Below are 22383 nucleotides of genomic sequence, written 5' to 3'. Positions count from 1 at the left end.
CCGGTGACATGTTTAGTTAACTTTGTGTTTAGATTGTGTATGTTACAACAGATAGAAGTGGGACTCTCCTGGAAGTCAGTGTCAGTACACTTTTTAAGTAATTCATAAAGATGCAGTAGTTGCATGGGATCAAGTACTAAATGGTAAAATCTTTATGTCATGTTATGTACAAAGCTCTGCTATAATAATCTGGATATCTGTATGGCTCTAGTAAATGTCTACGATAAGGGTCGAAACACACAAGTCACTCCATTGAATACTATCCTGTTTTATATTATGCTTCTACTCCATTATTATTATTATTATTTTAATGGATGCTCCTTAATCCGTACATAATTTTCCGTATAAGTGATGTCTCCCTCATCTTGACACCTCGATATTCGTATTATTCCAATGATATTTGTTGAATTTTTAACTGTTGCGAAGTTCCCCATCTAAATTCACACGTTTCTTTGCCTAGTCTTGCACCAGATATTTTCTTAAAACGGTATTTTTAAAATACATAAGAATTATTTCCTTATTTTATTTTATTTTATTTTTATTTTTAAGGTACAAGAAGAGACTGGACTTGACATAAGCAAACTTATCGACAAAAACGAATTTATAGAGTCAGTTATCAACGAACAAATAGTTAGGTTGTACATAATCACTGGAATTCCAAAGGACACTAAATTCGAACCTAAGACTCGCAATGAAATAAAGAGTGTTGAGTGGTTTCCACTTTCAGATCTTCCTGCCAACAAGAAAGATATGACTCCGAAAGTGAAGATGGGCGTTGGACCTAATGCATTTTTCATGGTGGTTCCATTTATAAAGTAAGTTATTACACTTATTCTAATAATGATTAATCTTCCTTAATTATCTTGAATTTTCGCACCAGTCTCGATGTTTTACCAGATAGATAGAAAGAAGGAAAAAAAAACTTAGAACACTATAGGTATTATACACTTACGTTATTTAGTTTGAGGTATACTGACCCTTGTTTGTTGTAAGATTTCTATATTAGGAATTAAATCAAACCAACATAACGGAATGCGCAGGAAAGAACCATTCTTCATATGTCACAAAAAAGTGCCTCATGTTTTTCACTAATTTTCGCACGGCACCTAAATTGGCGTGAATGATTATTCAGTTTGTAAATCTAAAGCTATGATTTTCCCCGATTCATGAGAAAGACGTGTATGGGGAGCTGCGACACCTCTCTCTCAACTCTGGTGAATGACCACCTATTCAGTAAATTTACGATTCCTTTGGCAGAAGTTGATATTTAGAAAAATAAAAACAGATCTTTAGAAGATCTTCAGAAAAATAAAAACACTTTAAATTTAAATTGTAAGATTATTAAACTTCTAGTACATGATATCAAACAGAATTAATATAAATATAATATCTGTTATGACTAATCATAAGCTGCTAAATGACTAATCTTACATAATCAGGGAAGAATAAGTAAAGAAGTTCCAATTGTACCAAGAAAAACTGCATTAACTAATTGTAAATAGATAAAAGTTCATGCTTGAGATTTATCAATTCGGCAAACATGTCAGGATAATAAATAAATAAAACTGCGCAGAGCAAAATCAAATCCGAAACTTTGAGTGCAATATACAAGTTGTTGAAAATTTGTTACATAATATAAGGAAAAAAAATATAGTAGGCTATATAAAAAATAGGTGATGGGAATAGATTATTAGTTGCTGTACTGAGGATATAGGGTCCTTTTCATCACCCGTAGGGCCTCAGTGCTCAGTCCGTTCGGTGAATTTGATGTGCATTTGGAAAATTAGACAAATATGAAATCATTATTATTATTATTATTATTATTTATTTTTTAATTATTTTATTTGTTTTTTGCCTTTCTTGTAGACTTTTTTCTTTTCTATATATTTCACCCACTTTTTTATCGTGCACGAAGTATAAGGTAAAGGAAATAAAATCCATGTAAGTAAAGAGGTTTAAAAATCCATATATATACAAGTTGCGTGAAAATGAAATATGTAACATTTTATATGGATTTATTAGGTTCAATACAATGAATTTTAAGGGACCAGGAGGCTCTGTGGTAGAATGCTCATTTCTGCCACGTGGAATCTCTAGTTCGATTCCACCTTCCCAAGTGGGCTTTGTGGGTGGACAAACACTGTGTGCGTGAGTTTTCTCGGGGTTTCCCGTTTCCTCCCACTGCCGTCAGACCACCATTTGATCTGTCTTATCATAATTGTCTCTCTTATCCATGGTGGATCATCGCGGGACGTTAAACTGAAATTTTTAAGCAGCATTTCTACCGTGAGTATAAAACTTATTTTCCATCGCACTGCATAATCCTATGATAGTGTGATCTATGGTATATTTATGACAGAATTGTTGTACTCCTAAATCTTTCGATAGAACTTCACTATTTTTTTTTCAGTAGTATTGCTATTATTCAAACACAGGAACATAGAAATAATGTAAGTAAAAGGCTTGGATGGTAAAAGGATGTATCTGATTAAATTCATCAAACAATTTCTTTAAATCCTGATACAAGGAATATCAGAATATAAAGAAATTGTTTGATGAATTTAATCAGATAATCCTAGAATCAAATTCACGATGGAACTTGAAGAAAATGGAGTTCTTAATTTCCTTGATATTACCATCAAAAGACAAGCCAATAAGTTTATTACTTCAGTATATCGTAAACCTTCTGCTGGTACCAAGTATATTCATTTTAAATCATCTCATTCATGGCTTCAGAAACTGAATATTTGGAAAAACTTCTTTAGGAGAGCTCTTCTACTTTATGATCTTCCTGGTGACCTCAAACAAGAAATTCAATATTTAATTATAATTGAACAACAAAATGGTTTTCAAAAGTCTTTATTACTGAAGTGGTACAAACAGGTACAACGGGAGATCGACGGCACCCACCATCGGCCAACAACAAATGCCGAAGAGAATAAATGGATTGGTCCCCCCCTGGTCCCACGTATTTCGGCAAAAATTAAGAAGGCATTGCATAAATATAACATCAAGGTCTCCGAAGTTCATCCTAAATCTATAAAAAATGTATTACAAATTTTAAGTCATTTTTTACTGATCACGAATCAAGTAGTGGCGTCTGTCGGGTTAAGTGTCAATGTGACCAAATATATATAGGTCAAACAAAATGGAATATTTGTACTAGAATCGCTGAGCACATTCGCACGTCCAAATCTCCTAGTTTACAACAATTATCTGGATTGGCATCACATCTCAAAGAAAATAACTACAATATTGCTAATTCATGTTTGATCGAAAAAGCAAAAACAACAACCGAACGGAAAATTAAAGAAGCTCATTACATTCATAAGGAGAAACCGGTACTGAATTCAGATAAAGGTGACATAAATGCCATTTGGAGCAGTGTTTTCGCTACTCATTTCCTCCGTCTGGAAGGTAATGAAAAAAGAAAAACAGTAAACAACAGTGAACAGTAGCAAGTGAATTACTATTAACATATGTCTATTTCTAATGAGAAGAAGATTTCTACTTCGCATATTTTAAAAATTTTTTAAGCATTTTTACGTATCCATAATTTCTTTCCTATGGTTTAAATCGTTTTCAAAGTGTGCCTAGGCTGACGATGAAGACGATGTTCTTCGAAAGTACTTCCTAGTGATGTGGTTTGTTTCTTGCGGTGATTATTAGCCTTTTACTTACATTATTTCTAATTATTATCACCGCTCGCAATACAGTGATAATACAGGAGCCTAGAGTTTATATTCGTTTAGGAAAAGGATTACATTGATTCGTGGGGCATCTATTAATTATAAAGAAATAAATGTAGTATATGAAATAATTAAGATTTAGATCCACAGTGCACCTCAAGAAAGTTAAAAGTATAAAATAAGAGTATACTTTTTTTACTTTAAAAATATATGTTAATATGTAGAATGTTTGTGGGTACAAAATCAGTTAAATTTGCATGCACTAAGCCCTGTTTAAATTAGCTTTTTTTCGCATTGTGAAATAGATTCCATGTGTAGAATAATTCAAATGTTTCCATCGATTTGTAATCTGAACTTTTGCAATGACATTGATTGTAGATTTAATGGTTGTTTTCAAATAAACGTGTGATAGTCCCGAAATGGTTTAAGTGCGTAAATAGGTAAGTGTTACAATATCATCAATAAGTACTGATCCATTTTCTTATTGAAACATATTTTTATTTATGAATCAGAATGTACTTGGTATGTTAGAAGAATAATGAGACTGGCAACACTGTGCATGAACCGACAACGGTACTGTCTCCACCTTCACATGGCAGTTACGTTAACCCTTACCGTTCAGTACAAGTTTGAACTTGCTCCAATTGCTACACAATTGTTGAGAATATCTGAAGTAAAGTTGTATTTGTGAAGTGCGTTACGGGAATGGACCGGCAGAAGTTTGAGCAACATTATGCCATAGAATTTTGTGTAAAGCTTGGCGAATTCGGTACTGTGATTTCTGCAAAGTTACAAAGGGCTTATGGAGAACATTCTCTATCCAGGGCACAAGTGTTTAGATGGCACAGGTTTCTTTTAGAAGGCAGAGAACAAGTGGAAGACGAAAGCTTGTGCGGGAAGATTTCAACATCAAATACGGATATCAATGTGGAAAGAATAAAGTCTCTTTTGAGGTCAGATAATAGATTGACGGTGAGAATGATCAGTAGAGAACGTGATTACCGTCCATCAAATTTTAACACACGATTTAGACATTAGAAAAATATGCGCCAAGAAGTTTCGAAAGAACCATGTCACACGACAGTCCCTATCAATGAGTTCCCCCCCCCCCAAAAAAAAAAAAAAAGCATATGGTTCCTCAGGCCCGTTTTCGCTAGATCTCAATCCGTGTGACATCTTTTTATTCCCCTTTTCAAAAACCACTTGAAAGGGCGTCAGTTTGGTACTTTGGATATTATCCAGAAGAGCGTAACTGACGAACTGGTAGTACCAGCAGGTGTTTTCCATTGTTTTCCAGCATGCTACAAATAATGGAAATAACGTTTTGATTTGTAAAAATAATAATATATCATCGATAAAAGAAAATGTCTCATTACTTTTCTAATATATCTCGTACTCATGCAGAATAACATACTCCGCAATATGTGATGGCTTGTGTGTTCATTTTCCTGCATGAGCTTATGCCAGCAACATATGCTGCGAATGATGAATATAGCGAAAGGATCTTATTGAACAGTATAATAACATTGCTTGACTTAATGTGTAAAAAAATAAGCTAAGCTGAAGAGAGCCAATTTTGTAATAATAATAATAATAATAATAATAATACGGTGATATGGGTTTAATTCCATTCTTGTCTGAGTACGAGATTTTCATCAGACACACTATCAACCGTGACTTCACTCGTATCAGAAGCGTAACTCCTAAGTTTCACCATATAACACCGAAAACGAATTTTATTTCTATTATATCGGTTCTGGATTATATGTTTTAATATATCCAAGACCGACGCTGATGATAGTGATACTGTTCTTCCTGGTCTCCCTTGGTAATCTTATACTCAACTATTTGAGTATTTGGAATGTAATAGGGCCATCACTACTTATTCACACACCGAACCATCCCGGTCACAATTGTACAAATTGATTTCTCAAGTGTTTTTTCTTCTTTTATATATATATATATATATATATATATACTTTGCAATTCTCTTTGATCTGTAACCTTGCACTAATGAAATTGTAATTCTCATTATATTACATACTTTCTATCTGCTGGTTAAATAACAACTGATTTCCAAAATTATTTTCATTTAGATAGACCTCCCTATCTACTACACTTAACATACAACACTTTTTCAATTATTCCAAAGTGTTTTTTTTTTTTTTTTTTTTTTTTTTTTTTTTTTTTTTTTTTTTTTTTACAGTTACTATATCCAATACTTTCCTCATAGGTGTACTTTCGCATGCATTGTAATTATTTACTTACGTTGAGATAGGAGCTACATAGGTTTAACAGTGTCTTTCATCTCTCTGCCTTCTTACATAAAACTTTTTTTTTCAACATATACAAATACACTGAACTCATATATTATAATACACTTCTGCTAATAAACTTTACTTATTTTCGCTCATTATAAACCAGAAACACTACTACTTCGTTTCACCACATATATTGAATATCAGTTCTACATTCTAATTACCAAAAACATTCTGTAATAAAACGACGTTTCTTTTACCTACATTGTTATAAGATATATATACCGAACGATGTAAAGATGTACGAAATCGAATGTTTACGTGGATAGCAAGATGCAGATTTTGACAATTTTATTTTTACTTTTCCGTATTTTTGTTACTTGCTTAAGTAGTTAATTCTCTTCTGAAAGTGTTATTATTCTTTCTGGTAACTAAGGCCAAGAGATTTTGCACACTATGCAGTTTCTACATTCCGAAAACAATTCATTTCGTGTTTTTAAAGATATAAATGCTCTCCCATAATGTAAATATTAGAACAAGCGAATGTCAACTCCCGAAACATACCGCTGAAAGCTGAACCAGTGCTGTTGGAAGATTTTCGAACTTACTTATAAACATATCGAAAAGATGCAAGCGGTGAGGTAAAAGCAAAACATAAAATATAACAAACTCAAATAAAATCCAGTATTTTATTTCTACTATGTAATTCTTTTGGCGATACTAAATTTTACTTATGAGCTATCCATTTTTCTTCTTGATACTAAGTTTGTTATAAGAGACGAATTCCCCTTCCCTTTCCCTCTGAGGTAGAATTTACGAATTACATTCTGAGTAGAGTGAATGTACGACCTAAAAGAGAACTGGGAGTTCACAGAAAGATATTGGGAACAATATTACTGAGGACGGCATAAATTTTGAATAAACTTTCTGAACTTATTTCGTATGTTCCCAATCACAACATCCAGAAAGCACTTTAAATAAAGTTCTGTTAGCCACAATTTCTTCCTGTAAAATTCTAAAACTCAGTAACACTTGCACAATCCTAGTTAGGAACACTAATTTATCGCTGATTCTCCTACCAAACTGGGCTACACCATACAGAGTCCACCATGTTCTATGGAGACCACTAGATACATTACTCCAGGCGAAAGGTACCAGAATCAGTTCATTGGTAACTTCCAATTTCTTCGTAATATAAATTTGGTTTTATACTTCTTACTGTGGTTTTAAACTGCCCAGGGCCTATTTATTTACCCATCCATCCACCACAATTGACATCTAAGAATCTTTTTCAGTGGCTGCTTCGGGGTTCCGGTCCCCTTTAACAATACCGAATATGATTACAATATGCCAATGGCCATGGCATTACTTCGCAACTCGCCGCTTTTCTACCAGGTCTAGGAAACTTCCTTACACTGTCCTCGTAACTTTAAAACACCTGAAGTGGATCAAAACTTCCGTTATAATTTTCTTGCGGAGCTCATTTTTACAGGTTCCTTCATTTTCAATTTATAACCCGCGAAGAGCAAGAGAAAAGGCTCTACACTATTGAGTTCTGGGAAAAGAAAAATCGAATGAAAATAAATCTTTCTTTGATAAAAGGAAATGCTGGTAAATGAAAACCTGACACCTACGCGTACGACTACCTGCACAATTCTAATTGGATAATATAATTTGATGATTAACGTAATAATGAAAAATATTCTGTCTAAAATTCGTGAATTTCAAACGTAACCAAAAATAAGTAAATAAATAAATTTCGATGATTTACATAAACCCAAAATTTCTTCTTCCAACTTATATTCTAGAATATTGTAGAATTCAATAAAATGAAAATTCACCAAATACGTTCCTATACCGAACAAGTAATAAATACATATATTTAAATTGAGAAATATTACTGAAGAACTTATTATATTATAGTAACTAACCTAGTACTAGTACTGTACGTAACTAGTACTGTAATTAGCAATGTACGTATTAACGTACAGTAACTAAACCAAATAAATATGCTTGTCTTCCTTCCTTCATTTTTGTCCATTATTTCTGCCATTCATCTGGGTGAGTTCCAATTTTATACAGTGTTCTTGCTTTCCAAATTCTTTGAATATAAATGAACACTCCATGTGACAGATTTTTCGTCCAATTTCTGTTTTTCCTTCTCCGTTCTTCCAGGATCTACTGTATTGAAAGACTTCCCCCTGAAGTAACAGCAATACAGTAAAATAAAAAGACGGGCCATTTTGAGTCATATCAAATGTAATAATGTGTTTCAGAGAGGCGTAACTTGTACGGACTACTCTTTGGCGTCATGAAGCAGTGAAGTTCAAAGTAGACACTTCGAACTGTCTTTGTAAACATTGTGAAATTGCACTAAAAACACAATTTAAATAAAATAAAATATACGCACTTAAAACATTTTTCTAATAATGGCCAGGTTTCCAGAATAAGTCTCTTTTACATTTGTTTTTTAAATGATACAAATTTTACAAATTAATTACTGCGATATTTATAGAATTGTCAACTGCACCGCATTATTTATTATTGTGTTTGCCATTACCTCTCTTAATTGAAGTTGTTACAAGTAGTATTGATTTCCTTGTATTTCTTTCGCAGGAGATTGAAACGATGGATACTTGAGAAAAAGCAGCAAGGTGCTCAAAGTGTAAGAAGGCATCGCCATAAGTCATTAAGTGATATGGATACTAGTACTAGTATGATGCAAAAAAATAAAAAGCAGCAGTTCACGCAGGCAATTCAGGTAGACATTTTCAATTCTTATCAATCTTGTTTCAATCGTTCAATTTATAAATTAGTTTTAGAAAGTTAAAGTAGAACGAGATAAAGTTTGCTGTATTTCTATAATTTCTAGTAAAAACTGTAGCATAGATAGGCTAGGCTAGACAGGAATTGCAGTTGATATAATCAGAGCTGGCAGGCATTTGCAAATAGTTGACGGGGCAGTAAAGAAGTTACACTATTCCATTGTATAGCTTGGTATTTGCAATAACAGCACAGAATGTGGTCAACCAGAGATGTTTGTTTGCTGAGAAGGAAAAATGTTGAAGCAACTGTAGTGTATCATGGATATGTCCAAACGGGTAATCATGGCGTAATTCAATTCCTGTGCAGAGAAGGTGCTTAGGCAGGTGAAAATGTTTCTCGATTGCAAGCAGTATATGGGAACTGTATTTAAAACGAATTACGTTATTTAAGTGTTGTGTTTAGTTTCAAGTAGATGAGTATATAATACGACGACTCTCTCACGATCTGGACATATGCCTATTATCAATCATGAATATTGTCGCTATGGACAGTGATGAAGGAAGTTTCGTAAATAAAAAGTAACCGCTGTGAACCGTAGCGTTGGATCTATCCACAGCACACTGCATATAGAACTGAGGTAGTGCCAAAAGAAAGTGTGTGCCCAACGTACCCTGGCACTTTACCAACGAACGAAAAGCCGTATATACGAATGGAAATATGCCTGAAACACTTGAGTAGTCGCAGCGATGTGGAAATTTGTTACTTGTGTTTCATTTCCTGTTATTCATTAAGCTTTGAAACATTGACGTACAGTTTAAAATGGGAATCAAATTACATATATCCGTAGTCTCTCATCTCAAATGGGAAACACTGACGAAGAAACTAATTCTGTTGATAGCTGTATTGTTAGATTTTGCGAATGTTGTAAGCTCATAAATTCTTTGTTGTTTTTTTCAGAATGAACTAATGGATTTTCACAATATGAGGCAACAGTCTTCAGCATTTTCGCCGCCACCTCGTAATATTCGACGACAGGAAAATGGTCGAGTCTTTAAATCAAACACCAAAAGACAACTTTTTAATAGTAAGTATTTTCTTTTTATCTTCATTCATACTACGTAGTTGGATCAATAAACTAGCAAATGAGTAAAATTGAGTTAACAATTTTCATCCAACGAAGTCAAGATCGATGAAATAGTTCGAAGCAGGCCTCAACTAGAAGTGGGAAACTTTACAATTTTCTTCTTTTTACTAAAGAAAAAAAAATCGAGTATAGAAATTTTTGTACTCTGAAAAACTGAAAATAATCGGAGCAAAAATCTTAACTTCATCAGATGCTTTTAGGTATAAACACTAGAATTTATCTTGAGCACTGAAAGCTTTCTTGGTTAAATTCGTACTTCTTTTTCACAAAGATGAAATTCCAGATTTTTTTTCTTTTTTCTTTCTTATGAACAGAGATGTAAAGCCACAGTTTCTCCTTTTAATATTGCAGTAGTCATATTTGAAGTGTAATTTCCAAAATAAGCGGCCCAGTTTGTCTTCATAGATGCGAAAAGAATGATGAAACTACATTTGATTAGCCAGGGTCGATGTTAAATCGGAGCGAAAAATGTTGCCACAAAATCTTTAGAATTTTTAATTCCGCAGTTACATAAGCTGTGAAAATGATGGACAAGAAATGTTTTGATGTAACGCATTTTGTATGACGTACTGGAATGGAATTGTTTTACAACTTCCTGATTTTCGATTGTATCCGGTCTCCTACTCCCGAATATATTTCTTTGAAAAACATCGAGGGCGTAAATTTTATATTTTCTCGCAATCAACACATTACAATCATACACAACCAATATAGCACTTTTCAAAGTAGAACAGTATAACTCATATTTCTGATAATCAGGGCCCGGATCTTGTTGACAAGTCAACTTTTTTCTGTTACTCATAGGACTAGGCAACTTCAAATAAAAACATTATCCATCAACTCTTGGTTCTAAAAATATATTTTTTTAGGGTCAACTTTTAGTCACTTTTTGCCGTTTTGAAGTTTCAGGTCAATTTTTAATATTTTAAGGTAACTTTTAGGTCACTTGTGTATTCTTTTTCTTCTACATAAGGAAATCTTAAAATGAAAACTGTTTACGGATTTAAAAACACGAAATTAAATGATCTTTTTTCCTGCTTCCTGATTATTTGGGTGGAAAAACTGCATTCCAAACAAGTTAATGAACACTAAGCTGTAGCTGGTTGACGAGAGCTGGGGGTTCGTAAGTGGCCAAAGCAGATGGTTGTAGGCATTTTTATCACAAAGGATATGACTACGTGAATAACTAAAAATAGATTATAAGACGTAGAAAGATTTTAAACAGGTTTTTTTTTTTTTTTTTATCTATTATTCTGGTGTATACAATATACACTTGCGAACTTTTATTCTTTAAGTGTGCTTCCTAGTTTCAACTTGAGAGTGAATTGATGCTTTCAGTATGTAGAATGTGGAGGCCTAAGCCATCTACAACTTCTCATTTAAGAAAGATTGTTTCTGAATTTGGTGTGGATGTTTTTAGTACTGACGGTACAATATTACTTTGCAAAGTACTTGAAGTAAAAGTGGCAGCAGAGAAAAGATACACAGTGCAAAAGCATACCAGAAACGAAAAACATTTACGCGCAGTTGAAAACAAATATAAAACCAAGTGTTCGCAGTTGTTACTTGTGGAGAGTGCTTCGAATAGTAAAGGCAAATCCTGTTTTCAAAAGAGTTGTGTGAAGTTTTTGTGTCGTCAAATATTTCTCTTTGGAAACTCAATAATGTGAAATTGCGGGATTTCCTGGAGCGTCAGTACAGGTCGTTCTGTTCTAGACGAAACGAATCTTAGGAAAAATTACATGCCAAAGTGTAACGAGGACACAATAAGAAAAATAAGAGAGGAACTTTGGACTCAGAAAATTTTTGTTTCTATAGACAGACTAGTGATGTGAAGGAACGCTATATAGTCAATATTATTGTTGGGGCAATGAAAGCCGACGAACCTAGCAAAATATTTTTGCTAACTAGTGAAGTGTTGGAATCTGTCAACCATTTTACAATATGTAGACCTTTCGATAAATCGATATCCCTACTTTGGCCTGAAGGTGTGCAGCATGGTCATGTTGTTTTTATATCAGATGTTGCTCCGCATATAATTAAGGCTGCTAATTCAATAAAATCGTAACAATGTTTACAGTTATCTACTGCAATGCTGAATAAAGTATGGGCTCAATTTTCTGACAATTACGAAGTTCCTGAGTTAGTTTGTTATATCACAGCTTATATGTTTATATGTTGCTTAACTGTATATAGACCTATATATCTGTAATTCAAATATGAAATGCTTAGCTATTTACTAAATTGGTCAAAGTTTAGTTTTAATATTATTGCTTTTTTTAAACCGAAGACACAAATGATCAATTGACTGCAACTAACTGAAACAAAACTTTTGAAAATGAGCGAGAAACGATAATTAAAATCCAATAGATATTCAAAAAATGTCAGGGTTTTAATGAAATAAACGTTTAAAAAACTACAAGTTTTAAGGTCACTTTTGTGAATTTTCGGGTCATTTTACAGGAATTTTAGTGTCATTTTATAGGTCACTTTTTAGAAAATTTTAGGTCAACAAAATCCGGGCCCTGCTGATAATATACAGGTAAGAAAAATTCAAGTATATTCCAGTAAAAAGTGAAAAAAGCAGTAAATTCCGTTTCACATTTTGAAACTATAGGGACCCAGAATAAAGTCAACTTGACTTTTCCTGCAGACGGCTGACTGAAACTTCTTTGGTTTCTGCGAAGAAGACTGTAGCCATTCTTTGCTTGTACGTTCCGTCTCCGGTTGAAAATGTTGCACCCAACTTTCATCCCCGGTGATAATATGAGCTACAAAATCCTCAGCCTCCTCTTCATAACGCTTCAGCAGCTCTTGGCATGTATCAAGCCGACGATCTTTCAATTCCTGCGTCAGCTGTCAAGGAACCCACGTGGCGTACACTTTTTTGTAGCGGAGTTCGTCATGCACTATGTATTGTACTGAACCGGAGTTCATATTCAGCACGGAAGCCATTCCAGCCAGAGTGACATATCGGTTTTCCTGAATAAGCTGACCTGCTGTGGCTGTGGATTCCTCTGTCACGACTCGATGAAACTGACCCGGATGGAGACTATCAGTCAACAAAATCGTACCTTCTATGAATTTCTTGCACCACTTGTAGACTTGCCGTTGTGACAGACATCCCCATACTGCGCTTCATTCTCTGATGAATATCAGCCGGTTCTACATCTTCACTTCATAAAAACCGAATAACTCCACGGTCTTCCTACTTGGTGCAACTGCATAGTAACGCCGCCGTATTGAATCAGCTGTTATTCATCTCCAACCCCATTTACCGGCACCGCTTCGTACTACCAGCTCGGAAAGATATCAAGGATTGTGTCGGCAAATTTCCAAACGCCTAGAGAAAAAAATAATAATAATAATAATAATGGCACTATCTAAGTTTTCATTGGATTCTCCCTGGTACTAATATGAAATTTGATAATACATATATCTCAATTCACAAAATGAATAACAGAGTTAGTATGAAGTAACACGAGCTTCAAATGTCTGACGTGGGGCTCCTTTTACTTTGTACCGCCGATTGTTACGGCTCTGAAGGTTCTACTACACTTACTACATATACTGTTGGTAACTCGAAGTATTAGAAAGTGACTCGTCTGATTCTGTGGATAATAACAGCAAGCACAACACCAGTTCCACGTAACTGATGGAGGAGAGAGTATTTGTAATTGGGACTCTCCGGTCAAATCCACCTCAAAAAATTGCCTGCACAACTACAATTACACCTATGTTAACTTGACCGTGAGTTCGTGTTTGTGAATGAAGAAATGAAGACAGTGTTGGCGGACTGAATTCACGAACAAGAATCTGATCAATTCAAAAATTCGAAATGGGCACATTGACGTGGCCTCTTTTCATTTTCGGATCATTCTATTTGAAAAGGGGTTTTTGAGGGTTTGAAAAACGAAATTTTCACACTGTTCAAAATCATTATTTTCTTTATTTTTCTGTTCGCTATAATGATTTATAATAATATCAATATAGTGGTTCAACACGAGAACCAATATTTTGAGAAATATTGGTAAAATTGAAAAATGCTCTGAACGGAGGTGACAGCTAATTGAATGAAGAAGACTTGATACCAGCATGGATGTGACATCACATGAACGAAGGTGATAAGACCATCCGTATCCAATTGAAAAGTAAAAATTTGTTACGAATTTCGAAAAAAAAAAAAAAAAAAAAAAAAAGTAGTATTGCATAATATAACATTAGTATTACACATGTGCATAAGTGATTGCCAATGTCCGGAACTCAATTGTTGACATTAGCATTCAAATGAAGTATAGTATTTTGTTTAACATATGCTATCCTTAATAATTGTTTATTATAAGAAGAAGAAATACGATGTGCGCATTAAAAATATAGCTAGTTAAGAGGCCTCATTGTGACGAAATTAAACTTCCGCTAATTTTACAGTTTTTGTATAGTATCTTCAAAATGGATAAAATTAATCAAAAAGTGGAAACTCATTGTACTAGACAATATTATTTTGCATGAAATACCGTTGTCACGACTCTCCTATGTACTTTCGTTTTGCAGCCATTATTTAACGTGAAAATAAATGTCCTATCTATAAAATGTTCGCAAAGTGAAATCAGATAGGTAAGTCGTGATAACGGTATCTCATGCAAAATACTCTTGTCTAATATATTGCTTTTCCACTTTTCGATTAATTTTATCTGTTTTGAAGATATTACAGATGAACTGTAAAATTAGTGGTAGTTTAATTTCGTTCCATTGAGGCGCTAAATGGATAGCACTTAAAATACGAAAAATCAAATAGAGCCAGGCACGAAGGACCACATCTTCCAGTTTAAAGTTTCAATACAGGTTTTGAAAATGAGACGTCTTCAGTAAACACATGTTGCTCTCGACTGGTTATAACAGGTCATTTCAAACTGGTAACAATATCCTTTTTCTTCGCATATAAAATATCAACACAAACTGGAAAGGCAAATGTCTTTTTACAATATTTCCTCATATACTTTACTTCAAACTCGTCATGGGCCACAGATAAAATCAATCCTACGTAATGTCTGAAGCTCTTCTTACTTGGAAACCTGACAATAACAAAATTATTTTCACATAATGTTTGTTGTGACTTATCTTCGACACAGCGGTCTTCCTCGCTTTCTGATCTAGTGTAAACTTCTCTGTATATCGATTTTCTTTGAATGATGTTCTCTTCTTGTTCACCTCAGTGGTTAACATAGACGCCACTCGTCAATTTGCCAGTGACAATTCAGTGGGCAGGACTCTGTAGTACAAATGAATATGTATCACCATCCACAGTTGGTGATATTTGCTGGAATTAGGAAAATGCTATAGCGTGTAATATTACCTGGAGAATTGCATCGTGTAAAATGGGCTTTAGAGAACAGTGAAAGATTCGATTTCATTAAAACATTTTGTTTCGAATGCAAAATTATTGTTAATTTGCACTTAATCAAAAAAAAAAAGTTTTCGCAAAAGTAATGCAACAATAGAGAAAATTGAGCAACAATTAAAATCAAAGGTAGTATTCCACGTACATAACAATCTTTGATTTTTCTTTTTTATATCTCCCTTAAGGATTTTTTTTTTTTTTTTTTTTTTTTTTTTTTGTGATATACAATGCAGTGTTTTATTTCCGTTGTACCTTACAATTTAATATCTATCTATGTAAATATTAAAAGAGATAAGCGGATAGATATGAAATTGTAATATTACAACGGGAATGACACAGTACTTTCGATATTAAAAAAAAAATATAAAGAAATTCATAACGAATACAATAAAATTGGACATCATCTAGAAAGTTTGTTCTGCATAGCAGATACAATTAGTTTGCGTCGGAAAGTTTGATTTTCCGTTCTTGAATGTCAAACAAGTTTCGTATTTGAATGGATATTAAAACAGTAATAGTCTTAGAAAATTAAATCATTTTATTTATTTTAAAATATTATATTTTTCTGAGATACTGCACTTAGATTCATTTCGCATGCCTCTAAAAATAAATCCACATGCCACTATTGGTGCGCATGCCGTAAGTTGCCAAGGTTTATTGCAAAATGTCACTCCTTGCACATCACATCCCCTCCGTGCACGCAGTAATGAACAGAGGTGACATTACTTTATACGCACGGAGGTGACAAATTCCGCCATTATGGCACGATTAAGATATACCCCTAAGGTTAGATTCTATTTATCCTTATTTTCAGCATTAATTCTTAAAAAGTAACATTATGATTCAACTAAATTAAATTATCATCTGTAAATACCTTCTTATAATTTCGAACGGAGTTGACAGCTTGTGTTGAACCAAATTATAACTAGTGCGATTTCAGACTAATAAAAAGGAATAATCACCACATACAAACTTACCTCGCTTAACTGGCGCCTTCCTTGGAAAGTTCCATATACTAACAAGTCCTGAGACTACGACGAAAATGAAATTGAGAAATATGGCGGACATATATGTTTTTTTAAAATGCATTAACACGGTGACAAAAAAAAAAAAAAAAAAAAGATACAGAAAAGAATGCTACTTTTAATAGCATAAAAAAAGCTTTAGCAATGAATTTATTTCCATCTATTCATTGATATTCATACGTTAAAAAAATCGTCTGATATTTGGTGAATAAAAGATAGTACTTTAGTAATTTCGAATCATTCAAGTAAAACTGTAAATGGTTACAACGCACGGTGGTGACATATCACCTATTTTGACATCAATATTTTTAAATAAAATTATAAAAATATTACTGAGTTCATTATTAATTTTAAGTTACCTTTGCAATGTATGTACTTACACAGTTTCACGTGTTTTGATTTCTATCTGCCTATCAACATATCAGTTACATCCAAAGTCCCACTTCAAATAGAATGACCCTTTCATGAATTAATGACTGTTTGCACGTTCACTGGGAACTCAGTTGTCTGTTATGCTAACATGTTACATGTTAACCTGTTTACAAAAATGCGGTTATGGTAGGAGACATGTACAAACTTCGTGGTTTGTTTACGAAATAACATCTGTAAATAATTTCTCAATATCTCAGCTTAAAGTGTTGATTCCCATTGAGTAACGTTCTTTTTATCATGCAGATGCACTTGAATGAAAAATAACTTTTCATGTAACTTCTTGGAAATCCATAATATATATATATATATATATCATAAATTTTGAGTTTGTAGCCTAATTATTCCCAAGTTTTTCTGGTTTTCTCAAATCCATGTTCCACTTTCCTGTTATTATCCTTACAATTTGTATAATTAAATGAGCGCGTTATGACAATATTGGCAAGGACTTGCGTCATGAAAACGCAGTCGAATCTCAGCCGACGGAACACGTCGAGGTCACGTGTTCCTCGATCCTAGTATAAACGTTCCAACCGTGAAACTGAAACATTTTGGACCATGAAAACTGTAAAAAAAATAAATAAATAAATAAAATAAATAAATAAATAATAATAATAAAAAAATTAAAAAAAAGAATTCGATTATTTGGTTTTAGTGGGAACCCTGTTACAATCCATTTGATAAACAATAGGATGTTCTCACAGTATTGTCCGTCTCGTTAAAACTGCTAAGCAACTGACAGCTGTAAATATAAGGGAGAGAGAGATTTGTTGAATGTGATAACAGTAGAAATCGGATTCAGTGCAGTAGTTGTTTTGAAAATTAGAGAAGAGCGTAACATCGTTTCCTTCATACAAATTTGTGTTTTTATTATTATTATTATTATTATTATTATTATTATTATTATTATTATTTCTGTATGTATCTCATTATTCATGTAAAGTCACCATAACGTAAGAATATTATAAGAGAGTCATTATACTCTTCTCTATGTAAGTGAATAGTTCTTCGAAATGCTTTACAAGAATGGATATATTTAATATAAAAAAGAAATAAACTAATTAAAGAGGTAGCATCGTAGTATAGATAAACTGTCCGTCGTGTCGTTCTCAGAGCTAAAGGTGGCTTTTTCATTTTGGATTATTTTATTTTTAAGTAAAACATTTGTTCGCATACCTAGGTATAGTCATATTCTGTTCGTTTTAAAATATGTTGTATATTTTAATTCGCTTTGTTCCACGAGTTTCATGAAATCAATTTAATAAAGATTATAATTTAAATTACTGTAAATGACAGTATTTTCCAAACTAATTAATTTTGTTGGCTTTGGTCCTATTAGTAATGTTCCAATAGCAGCGGAAATTCGAAATTTGTAGTTGTTTTATATTTTTATTAATCCTACATATCTACAAGTTTAAATCGGAGTAAACAAAATAAGATTGAGTTTTTTCTAGAGGACTGAAGGCTAAGAAAATGTCTCAAAAACTAGTAATTGCATTTCCGAATTCTGGTAAACACACTGTTTTGTGTAAGATATGATTTTAAATGCCTCTAATACATTAACGTATGCATTTTAACGCACTAGTTCATGTAAAAGAGCAGACAGTAAAATTTTATGGTGATTTTTTTTCATTTCTGTATAAGTTTTATGAAGACTGAAGAAAGTGTACAGTGGTTGATATCACAGGTATGTTTAAACTTGCCTTGTACTGTCTGCCAATGTATACCAAATGAAGTACCACTGTCAGCAAAGTAACTTTTACATACAGTAATTTTTTTTCTATTTCTGATGACTTGACGTATTAAAAACATATAGTAGCTTCAATCCTGTGGTTTATTTTTCAGATGAAGAGGATAAAGGGCGTAATAGATATGGTTATCATGGAAACAATAATAACAGTGGTGGTAGTAGTAGTAGTGGCAGTGGAAATTATCATCATCACCATCATAATCAGTCAACGTTGTTCCAGTCGACGTCTTGGCTGAACTTCAAATTCGATCATCAAGCTCTGATGGGATGTCTTAGCAAGTGATAGTGATATTCGGAACTCTTGTTATAACTGTGAATGTACCTCATAAAAACAGAAGGAACTAAATGTTATGCAAGCATTTCGTGTGCGAACACTTTTAATACTTTTTTTTCTTGTATAATATGTATATTTTTTGTAACAAAGTTTCTTAAGATAGGCGACATAATATAAATTGTAGAATATTCATTGTTTGTATCGTATGTTCACTTATAAATAATGTACAGTTTTATTTAATCAGAAAGATTTTTTTAAAGTAATTTATTTCTTCAAAACGCGATACTCTACACGATATAGAAACACTAAATATAAATTTTTGAAAAGGAAAACGGAGGATATGATGCAAATGTCATTGTGTTATCAACATTTGTGTTAGTAAGTTGAAGAGTTAGAACTAAAATAAGGCAGATTTGTTTGGTGCTATAAACTACATGAAGTGTTCAAAGTAATTTAAGTTGCATTTGTTGTGAAGATATTGTGACATACGCAGTAGTTCGTTTTTAGTCAATTCAAAAGGTTTTAGTTCTCATATCATCTTAATTACACTATAAATGACATTTCTTCTTTTTAGTTGAAATTCCAACATTTTATGTCACTTATACTTACATAGAAGCTTCTAAATTAGTCTTGGATTACCACTATATACAGAATTATTATGATTTATTATAAATACCCCTTTAAAGCACGCAACGTTAATGATCGTATTGCTTTAGTTCGATATTTTGTCTTTCTTACATTTATTGGTACGTGTGATAGTAGAAAAAGAAAAGATTACATAACGGAATAACAAGAAGTGTAATTTACTGTTTTGAAAACAATACTTCTTGCAACAGGAAATTGCATCAATGACGAAGTTCTTTATGAACATTTTGATAGTTCATAACGAATTCCGTCCTCTACTTGTAAGTACAAATATAGTTTTTTTTATTTATTTCTTTTGTTTTAGGTTTAACTTCCTTAATTTCTTCTAAACAGCTTTTATTTATTTCCACAATTTGCAATAGATTAATGCTTTACAATAGATAAATTTCCACAATAGATTATTCTTGTGGCATCTGCGATAAAGATGCACAATCAGAAGTCTTAATCAAAAAAATCTTGATTAGATTGATAACACTTCCACTCCTGAGTTTATATAACTGTGCAAATTCCTGTTTCCTGTCAGTTTAGTGCATTTTAAACATAGTTAAAAAAAATAGCGAAATACGTGACAAATAAATCTTTAAACTTTCAAGGTAAATACAACATTTATCATTATTGTAGAGTGGAATTGTTACAGTGTTACTTTTAAAAATGCTCTTTCACTCTTTCACTTGCATGGAAAAAAAAAAAAATACAAGAGAAACATAATGTGAAAAGGTGCATTCCTTTTATTACTGCTATCATTGGATGAAACTGCTACAATTTATTCTTTATCCATTTACATTCTTTCATGTATTACTACAAAATGAAAGAAAACGATTTTAGCAGAAAACATTTCTTCTATATTCGTCACCCGAGTACTGCAAAATAACAAAACTTACTACAGGTTTCAGCATAGAAAATCTTCACAATTTCATCGCAAGTCGAGCAAATAATATTTTCTTTTAGGCGCGAGATCGAATAAGTTTTCAACAGAGAACCGACTACCACCCGCGGAAGGGATCTGAAGGACTCAAATTAATGTATAACACCCGAGTTACACTCAAACTTGGTTCGTTTGCATTAATCAAGTACCCCGAATCCTGCTCAAGATTTAAAATTGAAAGTGTTAAATTATCAAATCATAAATAAGATCCTTTTCTTCATCGTCATGTGGAGAATGTGTAAGATACCATCATTAAGAAATTGAGTAATTGGTGGTAGGCGATCATCATATAATGCCTCAAATCTGAAATGACAGTTTTTTCGCTTATTTTATTGCACTTGTAATGTGCGGCAAACAGTTATCATGTTCGATTTTACTATGGAATTAGTTTTCAGCTGTGCTACTAAAATACATTAATTTTGGATGTATTCTTCTTTTTCACGGTTTAATGCTCCAGGCAAAAATATACCATTTGAGCAGTTTTTGAGTAATGTAAAGCGATAATAAGTTAATGAAGATTTTTTATATGTGTAGAAAAATGTAGAATATTGTAATATATATATATATATATATATATATATATATATATATATATATAAAATTAAGGGAATAGGTCAAAATCGTGATGAAAGTAGTGAAGTCAAGGAGGACTTGCTATCCAGATAATCGGAAAATTAGAAAAGAGAACGAAAGGAAATATAGAATGTAAAGTGTAAATGGTAAATTGTGTAAGGGAATAAATGTGTATATATATATATATATATATAGAATAAATGAAAAGTATCTGTAGATGGAAATGTGTAAATGCAATGTGTGTGCTGGTCCGCCGCAACCCTCGTCTCTCCTGGACATTAACAATCTGTCCTCTATCACTATCAGACACGAATGTGTGAGATGTTTTTATTCGACCAAAAAAAAAAAAAAATAAATAAATAATAAATAAATAAATAAATAAATAAAAATGAAAGTTTTGTCAATTCTGACGACACGAGGATCCAGTAGTTGAATGGCCTTTGGGTTATGAGCTATCTGTCTTCAGATGGTAATAATATTATTTTTTTTCTTTAAAAAAAAATCACACATTAAATATGTGGTCACATGAGAGAATGATTCTTTATTCATTCATGATTCTTTACGATAGTCCAATATTTGATTTGATTTTAGCATCCCTTTCAGCAGCGAGGCTACATGAGACGTGATCCTACAGCTTAACGTGGTATCCGAGCCACATGAGCTCCCGCCGGGTCCAATATGAAAAAGCTGTGTCAAGTCGTTTCTACCAGTTGAAAGTGTTACACGCTTTGGAACAAAAACCCGAACAATAATAATAGGAGAAACGCAAATTTTCTCTATATTGTTTGTGTAATTAACTAGAAGTAATTGTTAAGCGTTCTCAGATAATTCAGAAAATAGCCCTATTCAGTAAGCCAGATTAAGTGTTAAGAAACGATCAATTTTACCACTGGCGTTAGGGACAAAAGGAAGACATTTTAAATTCGGTATATATATCTGTACTCAGCAACCCACTGCAAGTCTGAGAATTATGCATGAAATTATGCATTATGTCTGAAAATTAGTGAAAAGCATGACTTATAAGAGATGGAGCCACGAAAATTTGAAAGTCATGTTACCGGTTACACGAAGTAATCCAGGGTTAAGACGAGGAATCTTGAAGAACAGGAAAATATATGAAAGACATTATTAGATATTTTTAATTAGTCAAAAATACCCTTTTATCTATACAACAATGTATAAATAAAAGAGTGTTTTTGATTAAGTACAAAAGTTTTTATAGTATTTAATATGCATCCTATTGAATTAAGTAGCAATACAAAAGACGTGTTTATTTTGTTCGGTCACTTAACCCTTAACTTCAAAACCTAAAGTTGAAGGAACATTCGAAGTGTTAAACTGAGGATTTCAAATCCAATATAAAATAAATGAGAGACGAAAGGACGGAGACACACACACATTCCATTCAAACGTTTTTTTGTACGTATAAGTTTATATTTTACAAGCTGAAATAATGGAAATACGAAGAAACACCAACTTAAATATTAAACACCCAACGTAAAAAATA

At 32.7% G+C, this 22383-nt stretch overlaps 1 protein-coding gene across 1 annotated transcript in view; it reads left to right on the top strand.

Annotated features, from left to right (window-relative positions):
* The window catches only part of DCP2 (decapping mRNA 2), a 53119-nt gene extending 31872 nt beyond the window's left edge, over window positions 1–21247 (top strand). The window contains exons 5-8 of the mRNA XM_081734103.1: window positions 550–815; window positions 8564–8708; window positions 9671–9797; window positions 18555–21247. Coding sequence (XP_081590229.1) covers window positions 550–815; window positions 8564–8708; window positions 9671–9797; window positions 18555–18742 — 726 coding nt within the window. The 3' untranslated portion in view covers window positions 18743–21247. The remainder of the gene's footprint in view (window positions 1–549; window positions 816–8563; window positions 8709–9670; window positions 9798–18554) is intronic.
* Window positions 21248–22383: the final 1136 nt, after the last annotated feature.

Source organism: Thermobia domestica, chromosome 12, assembly GCF_964235325.1.
Source record: "Thermobia domestica chromosome 12, izTheDome1.hap1.1, whole genome shotgun sequence".
In the NCBI taxonomy this organism is placed as follows: domain Eukaryota; kingdom Metazoa; phylum Arthropoda; class Insecta; order Zygentoma; family Lepismatidae; genus Thermobia; species Thermobia domestica.
The sequence above is the reverse complement of the archived record's forward strand: the minus strand, read 5'-3'. Positions and strand labels throughout refer to the sequence as shown.